Source organism: Miniopterus natalensis, chromosome 9 (assembly GCF_054644295.1).
Source record: "Miniopterus natalensis isolate mMinNat1 chromosome 9, mMinNat1.hap1, whole genome shotgun sequence".
In the NCBI taxonomy this organism is placed as follows: domain Eukaryota; kingdom Metazoa; phylum Chordata; class Mammalia; order Chiroptera; family Miniopteridae; genus Miniopterus; species Miniopterus natalensis.
The window spans coordinates 71,790,154-71,812,577 of NC_142089.1; the positions used below are offsets into that span (position 1 = coordinate 71,790,154).

Sequence of the window (22,424 nt, forward strand, 5' to 3'; positions counted from 1 at the left end):
TATTTTTGGAAAGAATTACCAACTATATTTTGCTCTTACATTACAATAATATTTTATTAGGCAAGACATACGTGTATGAATCTATTTTTATCCCACAAAGCAGCATTCTCAGAGATTGCTACTGGATTGAGATGGTGGCAGAAGCATTTGCAGTTCTCTGCTGGCAATAAAGTTAATCAAAATAGTTTGAATTAAATGAGTAACATATGCAAATCTGTGTTTATAAACTGAAATGTACTATGTGCTACTATCGATAATCTGACTGCTGATTTTCATAAGTGGTACCAAAGTCTCACATGGGTTTGAGGTTCAATGCAGACAGATTGTGGCCTAGTGGTTTGAATAGGAGTGTAAGTAGGGATGGTATTGCATTCCTGCTGCGGATGATATTAAACATCCTCCAGTATGAAACCGTTAAGCTTCTTGACTCTTCTAAGAAGCCAATTCATGAAATGTTAGGTGGACTTTACCTTTCCCTAAAAACTTTGGACTTCAGAGGGACTGTATTAGCCAAACCTATGCTCCAATTTTATGATACTTGCCCTTTGTCAACAGTTAAATTTTTGAAGATCAAATTGTTGATTTATTTTTCTTGTGTGGAAAAGGGAACTTGACAATATGACAAACATTTATCTATTTGCAGCATCCAAGAAGTTACTGTTTATAAGTTCAAACCATGCTGCTCATAGAGAATGTTGTCAACTCTAGTTTGTTCAAAGAGATAATTCTACTTTTGTATAGAAAGCGATTAAGACATTTTTGTTTTCTTAACTAGAAACTAGATGTAAAATATCACATTTCAAAAATGTTGTGCATCTATTTCTGATGTAGATAAACAAAGCTAAGATTTTGGTCTGTGGTTGCAGCCACGCTCATTGCAACATGTCATTGAGAATTCATACTTTGGTGCTTATTTTGGCCTTTAAACTGTTCATTTGTACTGTGAACTAGATTATGTGCTTCTAACTGTCAGTTAGCTAAATGCATTTCAAGTCAATTTACTAAAATAGTCACTGTTAAGCGGTATATTTGGACAGAGTTGACATCTTTGACATTTTCTAAAATGGCAAAAATAACTGTATTTAAGGGTATGATTTATGAATGTTGTGTGCCTACAGAACTTCCATCTGATTATGGTTTTCGTTTTAGCTGCGAGAACTCTTTCCATGAGCTGCTCAAAGGGAAACTAATTAGTGCTGTGTGATCAGATAGCTAACACAGACACACACCGAGAGACACACAAAAACATAACATCAATCCAAAATCTGTGGTCTCATTGCTCCTTGGAATTGCTTTTGTCTAACAAGAGAACAGTGGAGCCCACAGCAGAGGCAGAGAAAGTAAGGAAGCGAGGGGAAGATTGATAGCACAGAGCTGCCTTTATGAAACACATATTCTTTGGTATAAATAAGGAAAGCAACTTGCAATGATTAAAAAGTATTTTGAATCCTTGGTTGTCTTCTAGATTGCTGGCCTCTATTAAAAACTTCTTAAAATAATAGATAGCTTTAATTCTTCAAGGAAAAGAAAAATTATATCATCTTAAAGATTTTCCATATTTATTATATAGATGTGACTTGACTGCGGGGGAAAAAAAAGAGCAAAATCTCTTGTATTGCAAGTTTTAAATGTACCAGGCTAAGGTTTACTTAATTAGAACCTTGAGGCAATAAAGGAGCCCTTTTTAAAATTCTGTGATTCTTAATATGCTAAATAATGCAAAGCTTCGACTCGTCAAGCATGAGACACACATCTGGCAGCTTAACATTTAAATTACAGGGGAAAAAATTCCTCACTTCAGTAGTAATTTTCTCAAAGAAAAGAATAGGAAATGAATTTCAATGAAATTTAATTTCTTTTTAGATTTCCATCTTGTCTAATTGCAGGTATTTTTAAAGGATCTCTGTATTTGTGTTTTTATACATATTTTCTGTACATTTTATTAATCTTTAATTCGAGATGATTTTCACTGTAGGGCTCTTGAAAAATAGCACTATATTTTACTTGTTTTGAGAAATCTGATTTCAAGTAATGACAATGTTATAGAAAAGGAAGGGAAAATGAAATTTTCAGTGACCCACAAAAATATTGCTGACGAAAAGGCAACATTTTTCAGTTAGTTCCACTTTCAAGCTTTAATTTTTTTCAGTATGAATGTTTTCTCTGTTTTGTCATTTTCTGGCTATTTTTCGTGCACAAGTTATTATAAGCAGCATTCTTTCTTTGTATTTCTCCAAAGGACAGTGTCAGATCCTCGATTAATTTTACAAAGGTCATTTGGAAAAACCATTAAAAATATGCCAAGTAAAAAAGATTAGCACAACTCAGGGAAAACACACTTTCCTAAACATATGCATTTATATATAGGTAAGGTCCTGTAATGCTACAGTTCTGACAAGTGTTCTCCTTGTGTACCTCACGCATTATTAAAGATATGACTGTTTCATTTATTTTTTCTAGGTGATCCCAGCTGACACATTCCAAAGGCATCAGGAGGTTACTATTATTTGTAATTAGTTGATCTTTTCCTCAATATAAAAGGATCTGATAATGAAATTGAGTAATAGTTCGCATGAAAAAAAATGGACTTTCGAAATAACCCATCTTTGTATTACCAACACATAAACGTGGGTGCTAGTTAGCCCATGACAGATGCATGAATCCATTTCCACTTTTTAATTAAAAAATTAAGCAATATCACAACTTCCAGTTGTAGCTACAGCAGAGTAGCTGGAGCCAGACCAGCTCTTCTGCTATAATGAACCATTAAACTGGACAGACGGTGTGAAGCAGTTGTTCTGGGGCACTGGCCATCAGGGGGCACAAGAACAGAGACAGAGGCCTCTGAGACAAAGCCTGCTCTCCACCTGGGCGCAATATTCTGAGTGCAGAGCGGCCGAGGGGAATCCGAGCAGACAAAGTTCTGATGAGCTGAGGGGACAGAGTTGGGCGCTCAGGGCAGCTGAGGCAGCTGGGACCCGAGAGCAGAGCAGAGGGCAGGGAGGTGTGCAGAGGGGATCCGAGGTCAGCACAGGGACTTCCCCCCAGTCCTTGGGTGGCTGTAGTTAATAATACTCTGCTGCATTTTTGAAAGTTTCCAAGAGAGTAGATCTTCAAAGTTCTCATCGTAAGAAGACAATTTCCAACTATATGTGGGGATGGATGTTCACTAGACTTAATGTGATGATTTTACCATATATACAGATATCATATCATTACATTGTGCACATGAAACTAATATGTCATATGTCAATTATACCTCAAAAATTATGAAACACAAACTGGCAAAAAAGAGGAAAAATTAGACTTATCCTTAACCATTCTTTGAAATTTTAACACCCTTTTTTATTAATTGATAAAAGAAAGAGACAAAAAGTAAATAATATAAGATATAAATATCTGAATGACACTATCAACTAACTTGATCTAATTGAAACTTACAAAGCACTTCATCTAAACTCATCAATATATACATTCTTTTCAAGGGAACATAGAATGTTTGCAAGATGGATCATATAGTGGGTTATAAATTAGATCTTAATATATTTCAAAAGATTTAAATATTATAGGATATGTTTCTCTGACTGAATGGAGGAAGATTTTATATATATATATATATATATATATATATATATATATATATTTATATATAATAAACAACAAGGCAAGGATGTCTAATCTCATCACTTTATATATTGGAGTCCTACCCAGTGCAAGAGAACTTCTAGAAGAAAACTTTGGAGAAATCTTTATGACCTCGGCAAAGTTTTCTTAGACAGGACACAAAAATTATTTACTATGAAAGAAAAACAAATAATACATTATATTTTAACAAAATTAACCTTTTTCTCTTCATGTTGCCATTAGGAAAAATAAAAGGCAAGTTACAAACTAAGAGGAACCATCTTCAGTACCTGTATGTGACAAACAGTTTGTACCATATTATATATTTTCACTAATAAGAAAAACAATTCACTTTTTAAAGTTCTAAGACTTAGACAGAGGTTTCACCAAAGAAGATAAGAAATGTCCAATTAATTCATAAATAATGCCTAACAATCTTTAGGCATCAGGAAATGCCAATTAAAACACTAATGTGTTACTACTTCACATCCACTAACATGCTAAACTTAAAAAGACCAGCAACACCAAGTACTGATGAAAATTTGGCAGAAACTTTCATACATGACTGGTAGGAGGAAAAATAGTACAACTCCTTTGGAAAACTGGCAGTTTTTAAAAATTAAACACTTATCTTATGACCCAGTAATCCCACTCCTATGTATTTACCACAAGAAATAAAAACATATGTCCCCAAAAACACTTGGACCTGAATGTTCATAGCAGCTGTCCTTACAACAGTCAAAACTTTGAAACACTGAAATATCCATTAATAGATGAATTAGTCAATAAATTTCAGGGCATTCATCAAAAGGAATACTACTTAGCAATAAAATGTGATAAGTCTCAAAATACTATCCTGAATGGAAGAAGCCAGCCACAAAAGAGTAAATACTGCATTATTCCATATGTATGAAATTTTATGACAGAATTCTAATCTGTAGTGATAGAAATCAGATAAGTGGTTGTCAGGAGTGTGTGTGTGTGTGTGTGTGTGTGTTAGGGATAGGGTAATTGACTGCAAAGGGCATGGGGAAATTTTAGAGGGTTATACAAAATATTTAAGATTTTGTGATGGGAGTTACATGGGTGCATATATTTGTCAAAACTCATTGAATTAAAATGTGCACATTTTATTGAATGTAAATTAGAACTTAATATGTTGATTTTAAAAATAAAAAGATTGGATTCAGATATTCTGGATAGAGCCAGGGGAAATGCAGAGTGTGTGCTAGCAGAGTTGCCAGTGACATCAGGCTGTTATACAGACGGTTATAATCTAAGCAACGAATGAAGTGACCCTTGCTCTTCCCTTTTCATATTATACAGGGTTTGAGCGATGAGGTCAGGTCTGTAAAGGGAGCTTGTGGTGAACCATCAGTCCTCTGTTCATCTTACTCTCACCCCTGCCTCCAGTCTTAAGTAAAATAATTGGTTCATAGGTCTAGTTAGGGTTAATAATAAAAAAGAAAAGGCTCTCAGTGTCTTTGCTTTCAGGCTGGCCCTAAAACCTGAGCAGGAGTGCAGAACTTGGTTGCAGTCTCTGTTTCTGAGTGTTAAGCTTCTACCCCTTCTCCGTGTTGAGAATCATGGTTATTGACCCCCTCAGGATTTGATCAGGGCAGGGCAGGGAGAGAAGGCAGAGAAGGGCTTCTTTCTCCAGTGGTGTCATAATTGTAGGAGTTGTTAGGTTTTTAAAAGATGGCCCTTTCTCCCACGGAACACTTTTATGCTTTGTTTAGACATTCCCTTTCCATATGCTCTTTTTTGTCAGGGCCCCTCACTTTGTTCTGGTTTCTTACCACTCCTTTATTAGAACTACACACCTGGCAGTGCACTTCTGAATCTGTTCCCTGTATGTGTGACTATGGTGCTAAAAGGGAGAAAGAAAGTCGTCATAACTGAATTGAGACGCACAGTAGAACACGTGAGAAGATGTGTCCCACTCCCGCTGGCTTGAAGGTAGAGGAGACCACATGGAAAGCATGAGAGGGAAATGAGTTTTGCCAACAGCCAGCAAGCATAGAAGAGGATTCCTAGACTCAGATGGGACTGCAGCCCTGGCTGAGACGTTGATTTTGACCTTTTAAGACTTTAAGAAGAGGAACCAGCTGAGCCATGCTATACCCAGATTTCTGACCTGCAAAAAATGTGAGATAAATGGATATTAAGTCACTAAGTTTGTGGAAATTTGTTCAAGCAACAATAAAAACGAATATATTGTTCAGTGTTTAAAACGGTGTATAAGTAGTTCTTAAGTAAGATAGAACAGAGGGATTAAATGCATAGGCTTTGAAGTTGAATAGAACTTGGGTCTAAATTTAAGATTTTATGCTGATTAACTCTGATTTGGGAGAAGTTCGGGGGAAGTTCGTTGATCTCAAGTCTGAATTTTCAAATCTGTGAAATAGAGTAATGCTCGCTCTTTTAGCAGTTTATTGTTTTATTTTATTTTTATTTTTGGTGTGTATGTGTGTATGTATGTGTGTGTGCACAGCCTAATATATATAAAGTTCTTAGAATACGCTAAAGTGAATTTTATTATTTTAAAATTGTTATTTCAGCTAGCAACTATTCACTGAGAATTTAAATTATAAGGCTTGACAAAGAACAATATATTTAAAATCCAAATAAAAATGTTTTTTGGGGTCCTGCCTTCTTCTTTTCTCCCCCTTTCTTATCTTGATTTTGGCCATCTCAACCTCACCATCAATGAAGTCTGTTTTAGACTCAAAGTAAGAAAGCTCTTGCCATGGTTTACATGATCCTCATCTGAAAGATTCAAGTGCCCGGCTTCTCAGAGAGTGGTCCCTGACCTATGCCACCCTCCCTGAAGAAGGGTGTTTTCTAATTTTGACTTTAGTTTGGCCCAGTGTACTGGGTGAGTGTCAGAAGATACAATGAAACTATTGATGTTCGAAATGCATGATCCACACAAACCTTGGTGGGTCACCTTCAGGGAGAAAAAGCTTGAAGACACGGAGACCATGTCTTAATAATTTTATACTCTGGCAATCTCACAAAAAAGTGTCCACAGGGAAATTCCAAAGGGCAGGGGCTGGCAGCCTTCAAACCCTGGAGGGAGAGAAGAGGGCAGGCTGCAAGGCTTAGCTGCTCATGGTACATGACACATATATACTAAAAACAAAGATGTTGAGTCAACCTTTTTGTTAAAGCTGTGGCTCTACTGAGGGACTCCGAGCTCTGGCGGCTTCTGGGCCAGGGTATTTGTCACAAGACCCTGGGGGTAGACCTTGGCATATGGGTTCATTGAAGTGAGGGGTCATCAAGCCAATGACGTAAGAGGCATAAAGCTTAAATAATACTTGCTTATGTGATAGCTCTGTCTGTTGATTTATAATTAAAAGATATTTGTGGAACTCTGTTTCAGGCACTGTGCTAGAGATTACAGGCGAAACTAACGTGAACAAGACACATTGTCTGCAAGGAGTTCCTGATCTAGAGCAGTGGTTCTCAGATGGGGATGTTTTGCCTTCCAAGGGACATTTGGCAATGTCTGGAGACATTTTTGGTTATCACAACTGGGGAAGGGTGGAGAAATGGAAGGTGCTATGGCATCTAGGGGGTAGATGTAAGGGATGCTGCTAAACAGCCTAACAGAACACAGACTGCCCCCAGAATTATCCAATCCAACCAATCCAAAATGTCATCCTCAGCCAAATGAGGCTGAGAAACTATGATATAAAACAAGTCATGTAAGATATGAAAAAAGGATCTCAGGTGGGAAGCACTGGGTAAAGGCAGAGGACAGACCTCCCTAGTCTCAAAGTTTTACATTGAAACATTGGTAGGAGGTGCACAGGAATTTCTTTGAAGCACAGCTAAAGATAGAGAATCTTACCGGGATGAGGGTAGGAAAGCAGGCCAGATGCAGCTGCTGCTTATAAATTGCATCCCGTGGTGTGGCCACTAGTAGAGTCTACTTGAAGTTTACACATTGAATTAAAGCCTGGAGCATAAAACAGCTATGAGCATCTTTCTTAGTATTATTTCTTTTGCCCCCAGTTGTCAGGCCTTATATAAGCTCTTAGATTTCAGCAGTGAAAGCTTACACATCCTCTGAAGTGAAAATCTGTAATATATTTTTGCACCTTTTGTCTTTAACCCTAGGAAGCATTTTTAATAAAATTGGTTCTTGCCCTTCGGACTGTGATCTCGATCTCTTAAAAGAAGGCCAGGAATTACGCAACAAGGTAAGAGGAAGGCTGTAGAGGTTGGCTTTGAAAAGATCATGAAAACAGCAGTCCCCGATTATTAACTATGATTTCTTAAAATATATTTCCAGGTAGAAGGTAATTTGGTCTTCAAAGGAGGTTTTGAAGTGTGGGACATGAGAAAGCAGCTGACGCTTATGAAATCAGCCATGCCAATAAATTTTTATTGCATCCGAATCAGACTTCTTTAAGCTGGTGAAGACGTTAGTTAAATTAATCAGTCTACATTCCTTTTTCCAGCTTGGGCGGGGTGATTAGAAAGTGTGCTAATTGCACTGTGTTTTATTTGGCACGATTAAGGCTGCCATAAAGTATGTCCAGAAAATATCTTGAAAAATGTATATAAATTACACAGCCTGGGCTTCCAGATGCTGGTTAGATTAATTTCACTGGTATTACTGGATCCAGTTTTCTGATACCTAACCATTTCCAAAATCTATGTCTACATAAGACCACGTGACTTTGACTTCTAAGTATTCAGAAAATGCAGCTTGGATAGAAAATTGGAGTGAACGGATTGCCCTCTGACCCTGCCCTTTCCAAGACAAATGCTATCTGAATCATTGTCTTAATTCTCCACTATTCTGACTAAATAAACATAGGTGTGTAGAGACGACTATGGGGCCCTTATCTTTAAAGGAAGGTTTGCTTTCATCTTTAAATAGTGAACAGCCATCTGATTAAATAAGTGACTGAGTTTTTAATGTCCAGATGAGCACTCATAGCACTTACAATAGTGGTTAGGGATCAAAGGTTTGGTGACATCTGTAGCAATGAAAGATAATATTTACTGCGTGCTAGAAAATGAGTAGGTGCCAGGAGGTGTTCTCAGTCCTCTCCGTCAAATGACTCATCTTATTCCCACAGCCTATGGGATGGATACCACTATTGTCATCATTTCTTTATTTTTACAGGTGACAAAATAAGGCATGGGAGATGGAGTAAGTTAGCCAAAGGAACTGTTAATACGTGTGTAGATGGGATTTGAACCAGACTTTTTGTTTCTGGAACTCATATCTGTATCCATCATGAGACAATACTTTAAAAGAGTTGTGTATTTCTTTATCCCTTCGGCCAGGTATATGTTTTCTACTTATTGGGTCTCCTAGCATTAATTTAAAGGATAGCACGTGGGAACAAAGGACCATTTGCTGGGAAGGAAAAACGTTCACATGCTTTATACATATTATGTATTAAGTACTTTTATGTATACTCTTTGGGGGAACTTTAGAACGGATAGCTCAGTGAAACTTCTAAGATATTATGGATCTCATGTTAGCCTTTAAATATTTTTGTAAAATTTTCATACCAATTGCTGGCCTTAAACTTTGGGATTACGAGAAAGGCTAACGTAGGCAAGGTGAGGGAGCATGCAACCACCTGGAAAACTTAATTCTTTTCTCTATTTTCTGAATTTACATGATAAATTAAAGATTTCCTTTTTTATTTTATTTTTAATAATGTATTTTAAAAATTGTGAGTCAATTGCTTGGGGGGAGCAAGCTCTTCCTTGGGGGACAGGTACTTTGGGAAAGTGCCTTAAGTCTGAATTTCTTTAGGAAGCTTGTGCATGTTGGGAAAATGTCTCAGTAAGATCATTGTTGTGGGCAGACAGAGCCAAAAACACACCCAAGATGCAAGCCACTGATTGCTATGGACTAGGGGAGTTATAATGCTTACTGAATCTAAATCTGAGACTCCCTATTTAAATTTAAGTGTTTTCCCTTTTTTAAATCTTCTCATGGTATTAGGAATTAACTTGGATCTTCAACTGATATTAAAAACTCTAACCTAGAAAATTCCCAGGGTGGCTGTGGAAAAGCAGAGTTCACGTGGAACTTCGCATGCGAAGCATCAGCGTTCCGAATAACAACAGATGGCCAGAAAGCTATTGGAATTTGGGGTCCTAAGTGGCCAGAAATGCTAGTTGTTCTTCAAAGGGCAGAAACAGAAGCCGGGGTGTTACTTACCTGAGGAGTCTCTTCAGGTAAATCCTGTGCTACCCAGCCAGGGATACCTCTGGGTACTGCTAATGGAAAGCTTAGCCTGAAAAATTCTTTGGTAAACACATTAGACATGAATTAAAGAAAGAAGAAATAGTATTCTTGCTGGATGGTCTCAGGATTTAGGCTGGATTTAATTTGGAGCTATGATTTTTTTTTGGATCATAATAACAGCACTGATGGCATTGAACATGATGTCATGTTTGTTAGCTTCGATACTTCAGATGCACCTGGTGTTTGTTGTTGTGATCTGTGACTTGCAGTTCTGTGATCTTACTAACACAAGCCTCTCAGCGGAGTACCTTCACCCCAAGCCTTCCTCTCGTGCTGTTTTTTGTTTTGTTTTTAAAACCCAGTGTGCATTCCCTGGGCGGGCACTAGCGCCTCCATGCTCCTCACTTCCCAGGGCAGTTCAAAAGCGCCAGTAATCCTGGGGATTCAGCCCTTCAGTCGCCGTTTCCTCTTTCTAAGGCTCTCTCTTTTGATGAAAGAATCCCCTTGCTCTTCATCTGGCCAGATGGGCAGATGAGCAGCGCTCCTCAGAGCCCCCACAAAGACCCTGTTAAGGGTTGGGGTGAAGTGCTGCTGCTGAGTGGAGCTTAGCCGTGGCCCCACCCCAGCGCTTCTGTGCCACACTGTCACCGCCTGCGGCCTGCAAGCGGGCTCTCTCTGCATGGACCTGCCCTCTCGCATACATCCCCATGGACGGGTTGGTCCATGGAAAGAGTTACGGCTAAGGGACAGAAAGCCCTGAGCCACAGAGGGACCCTGGGCTGCCATATATCACGACTGAACAGGTGGATCGTGTCAAGAGGTGCACAACTTCGAGATTAAATAGATTTCGTCTTCTTGTAATGTTTTCTGCTTAGCAGCTCCAGAAAGCACGTTCAGTGTTGCATTGGTCACCTATGCGATGGACAGTGCATTTTGCCAGATGCTACTTGCATCCTTAATATTCTAAAGCATTAAGTGCTATCCTCCCCGCTCCCAGGAATATTTTTCAGCTCTTATCTCAGCTTGTCTTCATAAAAATCCTATGATCTGTGTAGAAAAAATATTGTCTTCATTTTCAGATTTAAAAGGAACTTAATTCATGGGCTTTAAATCATCTAAGTTGGAAAAATAGAGAAGACTTGACTGCATGTCTTCAGAGCATCACTTATTGGCCCTTTTCACTACAACACTATACACTTTAGTTTTCGAAGAATTTTAAAACACTTCTTGCCTCTCATTTTGTGTTGTGGTTGAAAGAGTGATAATTAATTGTTGTTGTTTTTTTGTTTTTTTAAACTAATTTTGTATAAGAATGGTAAACCTCATAAAAAAGTTTTTAATTCATGAACTTGAAAATCATAGTCTGAATTTTATCAATTTACACTTAAATATTTCCTGTTGATTTCTGCAATGGGTCAAAGTCTGAGTCACCGTACACAAAGTATGTAAAATATGACATTCTGGAACAAATTTGCAGGACCAATTTTTCTTTTAAAGTATAGGAATTCATCTTTCTAAACACGTAACTATTGGAATATATATATATTTTAAATGGTGATCTTATTTGACTTTAGGGTAGGTACAGACAGGACTTAGACTTGTAATGGATCTATTTTCTATTTTTTAAATGTTGACAATGTCCTAGTTAAAGCATTATCTTCCGTTATAGATTCAAGATAGAAGTCTGTGGTTGAGAGGCTGTTTTACTTCCCCTGAGGAACAGGCTCACACACCCTGGTACTCATGTGAAAATTTCCCTGCACAGATTCACCACCTTTTTGGATTTAAAACTTTCATTTATTTGTGTTTTTGTTCCTCTTTGTGCTCATTTCTTTGGAGATGAACTAGTTTCCATGATTTTATGTCTTCTAAAACATCTATTTGGAGGCATTTTTAACACATTAACTTAAAGATATTTTTTAAAGGAACTCCAAAGATTCATAAAGTTTGTGCTAATTTTAGAATTCACAGGTGATTTTATTTGTGAGTAAATAACTAGAGATAGAATTCATTGTTGGTATTTTAGTGTAAGTGCTTAATGAAATGATTTCTATTAGTTATTTCTTGAGTATCTATTATGTGCTTATTACCATTTTAAATGCTATGAAAGATAAATATGCTACATCCCATTTCTACCATAAACTTAGTTGAATAATCAAGATAGATATACGCAGATGAATCAAATAGAAAGCAATTTAATGCACTCTACTATGAAACACCTATAGTTTAACAAATTAGGAACTTTGGTGAGTAAAACAAATATAGTGTAATTTTGGGTGGCAATTTCAATTTTCTATCAAGTGAGACTGAATAAGGTATCTAAACAACACATGAAGAAATGCCATCCAATTTAAAATTTAAATAATTACAAAAACATGTTTTAAGCACTCTAGTAAGATATACAAATCAAATATATTTAGTTGGGGCAATTGAAAGCTCTCATATATTGAAAGAATTTTGGCATTCTTTATTCAGGAATCAAATAATTAAGAATACCAACACTGGCTTCTTTTCTGAGAAAACATCAAATTGGGGGGGAGGGGGTGACACCAGTGCTGGGGGAGGGCCCAGAGGCTCCAGGGCCTTGGAATTTGAAGCTACGGAGGGTTCCATGAAGGACTGGGCAGCTGGCATCCAGACCGAGGTCACAGCCAGGGTTGGGGTCAGGGCCAAGGCTGCAGAGCTCTCAGAGGCAAGGCCAAGGCCAAGGAGTGGATCCCCATTACCAAGCTGGGCTTCCTGGTCAAGGACATGAAGATCAAATCCTGGAGCAGATCTATCTCTTCTCCTTGCCCATCAAGAAATCTGAGGTCATTGACTTTTTCCTGGGGGCATCTCTCAAGACAAGGTTTTGAAGATTATGCCAGGGCAAAAGCAGACCCACACTGGCCAGAAGATCCCGTTCAAGGCATTTGTCACCTTGGGGACTACAATGGGCAAGTCGGCCTGGGTGTTAAGTGCTCCAAGGAAGTAGACACTGCCATTTGTGGGGCCATCATCCTGGCCAAGCTTTCTGTTGTCCCTGTGTGGGGAGGCTACTTGGGGAACAAGATTGTAAACCCCACACTGTCCCTTGCAAGGTGACTGGCAGCTGTGGCTCTGTGCTGGTACATCTCATCCCTGTCCCCAGGGGCACTTGTGCCCAAGAAGCTGCTCCTGCTGGCCACTATCAATGACTGGTACACCTCGGCCAGGGGCTGCACTGCCACCCTGGGCAACTTCACTGAGGCCACCTTTGATGCCATCTCCAAGACCCACGGCTATCTCACCCCTGACCTCTGGAAAGAGACAGTGTTCACCAAGTCTCCTTATCAGGAACTCACTGACCATCTTGCAAAGACCACCCCAGAGTTTCTGTGCAGAGGACCCAGGTTCCAGCTGTGGCCATCACATAATTTTATATAAGAAAAATGAAGTGAATTAAGGTTGTTTTAAAAAAGCTACGGAGGCTTCCATGAAGGATTGGGCAGCTGGCATCCAGACCAAGGTCACAGCCAGGGTTGGGCTCAGGGCCAAGGCTGCAGAGCTCTCAGAGGCAAGGCCAAGGCCAAGGCCAAGGAGTGGATCCCCATCACCAAGCTGAGCTCCCTGGTCAAGGACATGAAGATCCTTGTCCTTTGATTAAACACTGAAACCTTTGATTAAAAATACCTTTATTGGTACAGGAGCTGTAGAGGCTGAGAAGGATGCAAAGGGCCAGAAGAAAAGGTGCTTAAAATTGATGGCTATCATAACTGGGTTTTGTTCTTAAGGTAATCAAATCAATGAATTTCATAATAAAATAAATTTCACAATAAAAAATGAGTTTACTAGAGATTTGATGACACATCTACTTCCCCTGTGTTTCACTCGAAAGTTTTCCTAATTACTGTAATCTGCCTATGAATCCAAAGCAACATTTTGCAATTTCAAAATATTTGAAAAACCATGTGTGAACTGATATCAAGGAATTCCAGGCAACTATCTTCTTGCTAATGATAATTTAAAACATTTGAGAAGAGTGTAAAGAAAAGGAGAGAAGAGTTTTAACACAACTATCTTATAAATACAAGCCATGCCTAATTTTTTTCTGCGGCTAGTGGTTTCAAATGACTTTGTAGTAGCATTTTGTAATAAAATCTTTCAGGAGACCTCAATATGTAAACAGTTGAAAGTTGAACTGTTTTGGTGGAAAGGGGAAGAAAAACTCAGTTAGGTTAGCTGCTCCCTCTGCTTCTTCCCACAGTAGCAGGACTCCTAAGAATCTCTTGTTGAACTGTACAACTCAGTTTCTCCAGTGGAACAATGTGTTTTCTGGATCCAGCAACATGGGCCACACAGTTCTCTCAAGTCCTAGTGAATTAGCTCCACAGACAATGTATAGTCCTGAGCTTAAACTTATGTTGTTTGGAGTCAGGGACTATGGAACTCAGGAACTTTGGTGACTGCTAGAGTAAAGTGGCCTGTTGAAGTAGAGAGCAGAGATTGACAGTTTTGGTGGCCTTCCATTCTTTGGTTCCTATGTTCTAAAGTCCAGCTGCCTTCCTGCCTTCTCTATAGTCTGGTAGTTTAAACCTTCCTTCAAATTCCTTTTGCTAAAAGCTAGTCCAAGCTGCAGTTCCTTTATTTGCAACCAATAGTCTTGACTTATTTGTTTTTAAATTCTAACAATATTTATAGAAGGTGTTTCATGAGAGATTACACAAGTGTGTATGTGGCACAGTCTGCCATCATAGACATGAGAATTCATTGAGATAATCTGGACTGTAATGCAGTAATTTCAGTACAAAAACCATGGCTAACTATGTTTCTGTCTGATCAAGGATTCTATAAGTCATTCTGCAGAAGGTGTCACTGAATCTAGGTAAACTTTCTATCTGCTAAAATACTTCATTTTCTCCCCCATTTATTTAATTTCACTGATAAGGGAGAAAGACTGACTGATCATTCTGTGAAAGAAAAAGCAACTGCTTGGAGAACTGGAGAAACTGAAGGTAATTCACAGGATATATCTTACTTGGAGGAACTGGAAAAACACAGATTTTCAGTTTGGTGAGTACCTATATCTTGCCTTTCTCTTTTAAAATTTACATTTATTGAATTCAATGAGTCTACTCATTCTCTTCTTTTATCATTCCTTTATTCTACAAATATTGATTGCATGCCTATTATAGGCAATATAATTTGTTCCCTGACTTGGGAAAGTTTATAGTCTAATGAAGTATATGGATGTTTAAAAACATTAATGTGATGTGATAACATTATTTTTAAAATGCATAAATTGCCACATTTGCACATGGAGAAAATGATGGCCAGATTGTTTAAGATTAGAGAAAAGTTCAGAAAAAGTTTGAGTCAAATCTTGGGGAGAAGACTACAGTGGAGAAATGGTGACAATTTGGTGTGGACAGTATCTGGAGATGGGATTGGAAAGCATGGCTGGGGTTGACACATGCTGTAAACCTTAGTTCACCTGGGAATCTAAGCAGATCATAGTTTTTGCTCTCTATACCTGGCGGTGTGTATAGAGGTATATCTGTCTGTGCAAGCATGCATATAACAAATATGGAAATATACTTAAAAGACTGAGCAATATGCAGAAGTAATGATCACAGAATTTTGCAGTGGTAGGATTCATCAAAGGTGGGGGAAGGAACAACAGTGTGGGATGCATGGAGTAACCTAGGAATGGACAAGAGATGGAGTAGCTAGTCAGAGTCATGTGTTCCAAAACACTGCCTACCTCAAGATTCATGCCCTGAATGGTTTTTCCACTGGACATTTATCTGCCTATGACTTAATTTCCAAAGAGTTTTCTCTTACTCTTCCTTCCTGGAGTCACCATTGGGAGGACATGGTATCAACTCAAGTTTTCTTTATCCAGTCACATTTTCTACAGGTCCTACTGGTTTTCACTTTAAAAATTTAAATCTAAATACTTTCACCAATGCTTTCCTCTAGAAGCTGAAGTGTGGTCTCCAGGCTAAACAGTGAGATGGTCTCTGGATCAAGAGATACAGGCCTGGGCTTAAGGAATATCAGTTGGGAAGGGGAGACCAAGAGCCTAGAAGATAAGAAATATACATGCCTCTTTGCGAAAAAATATACAATTGATGCAATTTTCAAGCAAGAAAAAGACAAGCTCCCTGTTCTTTTTTTAAAATTTATCTTTATTGTTGCAAATATTACAGATGCCCCCTTTTTCCCCCATTAACCCCTTCTACCCCCCATCCACTCTCAGCCCCAGGTTTTTACCACACTATTGTCTGTGTCCATGAGTTATACATACATGCATATAAATTCTTTGGTTAAACTCTCCCCACCTATCCACCCACCCCCACCTTCCCTCTGAGATTCACCAGTCTGTTCCATGGTTCTATGTCACTGAATCTATTCTGTTCATCAGTTTGTTATGTTCTTTAGATTCCACATATAAGTGAGATCATGTGATATTTGTCCTCTGCCTGGCTTATTTCTCTTAACATAATATTCTCCAGGTCCATCCATACTGCCCCAAAAGGCACGCGATCCTTCTTCTTTACAGCTGCATAGTACTCCATGGTGTAAATGTCCCACAGCTTTTTTATCCACTCGGCTACTGATGGGCATTTGGGCTGTTTCCAGATCTTAGCTATTGTAAACTGTGCTGCTATGAACATAAGGGTGCATATATTCTTTCTGAATAGTGTTTCAAGATTCTTAAGGTATATTCCTAGGAGTGGGATCACTGGGTCAAATGGCAGTCCCATTTATAATTTTTTGAGGAACCTCCATACTGTTTTCCAAAGTGGCTGCACCAGTCTGCATTCCCACCAGCAGTGTACTAGGGTTCCCCTTTCTCCACATCTTCGCCAGCACATGTCATTTGTTGATTTGTTGATGGTACCATTCTGACAGGTGTGAAGTGATACCTCTTTGTGGATTTAATTTGCATCTCTCTGATGATTTGCGACATTGAGAACTTTTTCATATGTCTCTTGGCTATCTGTATGTCCTCTTTGGAGAAGTGTCTATTCAGGTCCTTTGCCCATTTTTTAATTGGATTGTTTGTCTTCCTCTTGTTGACTTGTATGAGTTCTTTGTACACTTTGGAAATTAGCCACTTATCAGATGTATCCTTGGACAATATGTTCTCCCATACCTAGGAATTCCTTTGTGTTTTGAGGCTGATTTCTTTTGCTGTGCAGAAGCTTTTTAGTTTGATGTAGTCCCATTTGTGTATATTTTCCTTTGTTTCTCTGGCCCTAGAAGATGTATCAGTGAAAATTCTACTATGTGAGATGTCTGTGACTTTACTGACTATGTTTTCTTCCAAGATTTTTATGGTTTTGTGACTTACATTTAAGTCTTTTATCCATTTTGAATTTATTCTTTTATATGGAGTAAATTGGTGATCTAGTTCCACTTTTTTTCATGTGCCTGTCCAATGTTGCCAACACCATTTATTGAAAAGGCTGTTTTTACTCCATTGTATGATCTTTCCTCCTTTGTCAAATATTAATTATCTATAATGGTGTAGGTCTATTTCTGGGGTCTCTGTTCTGTTCCATTGATCTATATGTCTGTTGTTGTACCAATACCAGGCTGTTTTGATTACAATGGCTTTGTAGTAGTTTGATATCTGGTAAAGTGATCCCTCTCACTCTATGCTTCTTTCTCAAGATGGCTGTGGCTATTTGGGGCCTTTTTTGGTTCCATATACATTTTTGGAATATTTGCTCTAGCTTGGTGAAATATGCTGTTGGTATTTTAATAAAAATTGCATTGAATCTATAGATTGCTTTGGGTAGTATGGACATTTTAATGATATTAATTATTTCAATCCATGAACATGGTATATTCTTCCACTTGTTTATATCTTTCTCTATTTATTTTTTTAGTGTCCTGTAGTTTTCTGGGTACATGTCTTTTACATCCTTGGTTTAGTTTATTCTTAGGTATCTTATTTTTTTAGTTGCGTTGGTAAATGATATTTTTTTTTTTAGTTTCTCTTCCTGAGAGTTCATTGCCAGTGTATAAGAATGCTGTCTATTTTTGGATGTTAATTTTGTATCCAGCTACCTTGCCAAATTCACTTATCAAATCTAGTAGTACTTTGATGGAGCCTTTAGGATTCTCTAAGTACAATATCATGCCATCTACAAATAATGACAGTTTTGCTTCTTCCTTTCCAATTTGGATACCTTTTATGTTTTCTTCCTGTCTGATCACTGTGGCTAAGGCTTCCAGTACTATGTTGAATAGTAGTGGTGAAAAGCGACAACCCTGTTTTGTTCCTGTTTTTAAGGGAAATGGTTTTAGTTTTTGACCATTGAGTATGATGTTGGCTATAGGTTTGTCATATATGGCCTTTATTATGTTGAGGTATATTCCCTCTATTCCCAGTTTGCTTAGAGTTTTTATCACAAATGGGTGCTGGATTTTATCAAGTGCTTTTTCTGCATCATTGATATGATCATACGATTTTTGTCCTTCATTTTGTTTATATGATGTATCACATTTATTGATTTGCAAATATTATACTAGCCTTGCATCCCTGGAATAAATTCCACTTGGGTGGAATATATTAAAAAGATATTAAAATATCTTTTTAATATATTGCTGGATCTGACTTGCTAATATTTTGTTGAGGACTTTAGCATCTATGTTCATCAAGGATATTGGTCTGTAATTTTCTTTCTTTGTAGTGTCTTTATCTTGTTTTGGGATTAGGGTGATGCTGGCCTCATAAAAAGAGCTTGGGAGTCTTCCTTCCTCTTGAATTTTCTGGAATAGTTTGAGGAGAATAGGTGTTAGTTCTTCTTTGAATGTTTGGTAAAACTCACCTGTAAATCCATCTGGTTCCGGACTTTTGTTTGCTGGGAGATTTTTGATTACTGCTTCAATTTCGTTAGTTGTTATTGGCCTATTCTGGTTTTCTGATTCTTCCTGATTTAGCTTTGGAAGATTGCATGTTTCTAGGAATTTGTCCATTGCAACCAGGTTGTCCAGGTTGTTGGCATATAGTTGCTCATAGTATTTTCTTACGATCCTTTGTATTTCTGCTAGGTCAGTTGTTATATCACCTCTTTCATTTAGGATTTTATTTATTTGGGTCCTCTCTCTTTGTTTCTTGTGAATCTGGCTGAAGGTACATCGATCTTGTTTACTTTTTCAAAGAACCAACTATTGGTTTCATTGATCTTTTGTATTTTTTTTAGTCTCTATGTCATTTCTATCTGCTCTGATCTTTATTCTTTCCTTCCTCCTACTTATTTGGGCTTTTCTTGTTCTCTTTCTAAGTCTTTAAGTTGTAAGGTTAGATAATTTATTTGAAGTCTTTTTTGTTTTTTGAGGTAGGCCTGTAGTGCTATGACTTTCCTTCTCAGGACTGCTTTCATTGTGTCCCATAGATTTTGGGTTGTTGTGTGTTCATTTTCATTTTTTTTCCAATAAGTTTTTTATTTCTTCCTTGATCTCTTTGGCAACCCATTCATTGTTTAATAATACATTATTTAGCCTCCTGTGTGTGAATGTTTTTTAATGTTTTGACTGTAGTTGATTTCTAACTTCATGCCATTGTGATCTGAGAAGGTGCTTGATATGATTTCAGTCTTCTTTAACTTGTAGAGACTTCTTTTGTGTCCTAACAGGTGGTCTATCTTTGAGAATGTCCCACATGCACTAGAGAAGAGTGTATATTCTGTATCTTTGGGGTAGAATGTTCTGTAAATATCATTTAAATCTATCTGATCTAGTGTCCCATTTAGGATTGCTATGTCCTTGTTGATTTTTTTGTCTAGAAGATCTATCCAGTGATGTCAGAGGGGTGTTAAAATCTCCTACTATGATTGTATTGCTGTCAACCTCTCCCTTAAAGTTCTCCAGAAGTTTTTTTTATATATTTGGTTGCTCCCATATTGGATGCACATATGTTTATCAGGGTTATATCCTCTTGTTGGATCAATCCCTTTAATATTATGTAGTGATCTTCATTGTCTCTCATTATGGTGTTCATTTTGAAGTTTATTTTGTCAGATTCGAGTATTGCTACCCCTGCTTTTTTTTCATTACCATTTGCATGGAAAAAAATGTTTCTATCCCTTCACTTTTATCCTGTGTGAGTCCTTTGTTCTGAGGTGGGTCTCTTATAGACAGTGTATATATGGGTCATGTTTTCTTATCCATTCAGCTACCATATGTCTTTTGATTAGAGCATTTAAGCCATTTACGTTTAAGGTTATTAATGATAGGTACTTATTTATTGCCATTCTTTCTTTATGTCTGTGTTCCTCTCTTTCTCTACATTTCTTCTTCTTCTTACACCAGCCCTTTTAGCATTTCTTGTAGTGTTGGTTTGGTAGTAATGTGCTTTTTTAGCCTTTTTTTTTTTTTCTTCTGTGAAGCTCTTTATTTCACCTTCAATTTTGAATGATAGCTTTGCTGGATAGCATAGTCCAGGTTCAGTCCCTTATTTTTCAGTATTTTGAATACTTCATGCCACTCCCTTATGGCCTGAAGTGTTTCTATTGAGAAATCAGCTGTCAGTCTAATGGGTGCTCCCTTGTAGGTAACTTTCTGTCTCTCTCTTAATGCTTTTAAGGTTCTTTCTTTATATTTAATGTTTGCCATTTTAATTATGATGTGTCCAGGCATGGGTCTTTTTGGGTTCATTTTGATTGGGACCCTGTGTTTCTTGAACTTGAGTGACTTTTCCTTCACCAGGTTAGAGTAGTTTTCTGCCATTATTTCTTCAAGCACATTCTCTAATCCTGGTTTGGATTCTCCTCCTTCTGATCCTCATATGATTAGAATATTGTTACATTTCATGTTGTCCCAAAGCTCCATTAAACTGTCTTCTTGCCTTTTAATATATTTTTCTAATTGCTGCTCTGATTCAGTATTTTTTCCTACCCTGACTTCTAATTCATTGATTTGGTCTCAGCTTCTTCTAATCTACTGTTGATTCCTTCCAGTGTATTCTTTACTTCAGCTATGTCATTCTTCATTTCCAGTTGACTCCTATTAAGTTGCTTGAACACCCTTATAACCATTATTTTGAACTCTATATCTGATAAATTGCTTGCTTCCATTTCATCTAGTTCTTTTTCTGGAGATTTCTCATTTTCTTTCATTTGGGTGTTGTTTCTTTGTCTCCCCATTTTATTGTGCCAGCTGTCTGGGGGACCAGAAGTGAACAGAGCCTTGTTTCAGGTAGTCCTAGGGCACTGTGTCTTTTAGCCAGGTTCTGATGGCAGGCCTATGTGTTTGGGAGGTGTTGGGTCACGATGATGGGGCCAGGTGCAGTATGTCAAGGTTGTAGTCCAGGTAGGCAGACAGGGCGGTAGTTCTGCCTGGAGGGGTCAGAAAGGCAGGCAGGCATGCCTGGTGGGTCTTGTTGAGGAGGAGCTGCAGGCGGGCAGGGGGGCTGTGCACACAGTGTCAAGGTGGTAGAGCAGGTAGGCAGGCCAGCAGGCAAGCTGTGAGTGCCCTGTCAAGGGGGTGGGCTCGGTCAGCAGGCAGGTAGGCCTGACACTACTTGGGGGAGGCACAGCAGTCAGGCAAGTAGGCAGTCAGGCCAGGTGCACCCAGTTAAGGGGATGGCTAGGCAGGCAGGCAGGCAACCTTGAGCGTGGTGTCAGGACGGCTGTGGGCTGTGGGTCATTGAGGCGGTGTGCCTGTCAGTGGCCTTGGGGCACTGAGTCGGGTGCTCCCAGCAGCCTCCTCCTGAGGAGGACCCTGAGGATTCTCCAAACTGACATGATTTCCACCCTTAATCAGAGAGAAGCGCCTGGCTGAGCAGAACTGCAGCAGCGGCAATTGCTCTGCCCCAAGCTCTTGCACCCCCAAGGATCTCCCTCACTGACTGACAGATGCCCCCCCCCCCCCACACACACACACACTCACCCAGTTGCATTCTCAGCGTCTGTCAGGCCCTGTCTGCTGAGACCTTGGAACCCCCCTCAAAATATCAAGCTCCCTGTTCTTAAGAAACCTGAGTCTGAGATAGTTTCCCGGGAGGATGTCAAGTACACATTAAATTTCATTCAGTAACATAACAGCAAGAGCAGATGCAAGGTACTGACTATGGTGCACAGATGAGCGATGGAGCTTCTGTTCAGTCACTGCTAAGTTCTCAACCCCTGTTTGAGGTGCACCTGGATTGGAGACACAGCCTAATTAAGCTCTCAGGCTCCTGGTTCCTCCATTTGTCCCTGTTGCCTCTCCAGGATTTCTCTGGTGACTCAGTTCTCTATTGGCCTGGGTTGGTAGGGATAACTTTCAGCGCCTAGTTTATGCAATTTCACAGTATCATTATTGTTTTACACATAGAATTAAAAGGCTTAGAGTTTACAAGGATCTCCGAACTTCGGTTTCTGATGGAGCCTTTACGATGCAGCTGTGAGGCATTACCCTAAGTAAGCTTTTCCTCTTTCTCCAAGTCAAGACTAGGGATTGGCCAGTGCAGGTCTCAGGACAAATTCTTTCCTCTGTCCATTTTAGTAAAAAGAGCTTAATTGGAGCTCAGACACTCTCACTTGGTTATATATTGTCTTTGGCTGTTTCCCCCCCACAGTGGTGCAATGGAATAGTGAAGGCAAAGACGATATGG

General features: G+C 38.7%; 1 protein-coding gene across 1 annotated transcript in view; it reads left to right on the forward strand.

The window, feature by feature from the left end:
* LOC107537507 (uncharacterized) overlaps positions 1 to 22,424 on the forward strand; it is a 160,777-nt gene that overhangs the window by 65,069 nt on the left and 73,284 nt on the right. Inside the window, exons 7-8 of the mRNA XM_087820727.1 lie at positions 7,753 to 7,835; positions 14,760 to 14,884. Coding sequence (XP_087676853.1) covers positions 7,753 to 7,835; positions 14,760 to 14,884 — 208 coding nt within the window. The remainder of the gene's footprint in view (positions 1 to 7,752; positions 7,836 to 14,759; positions 14,885 to 22,424) is intronic.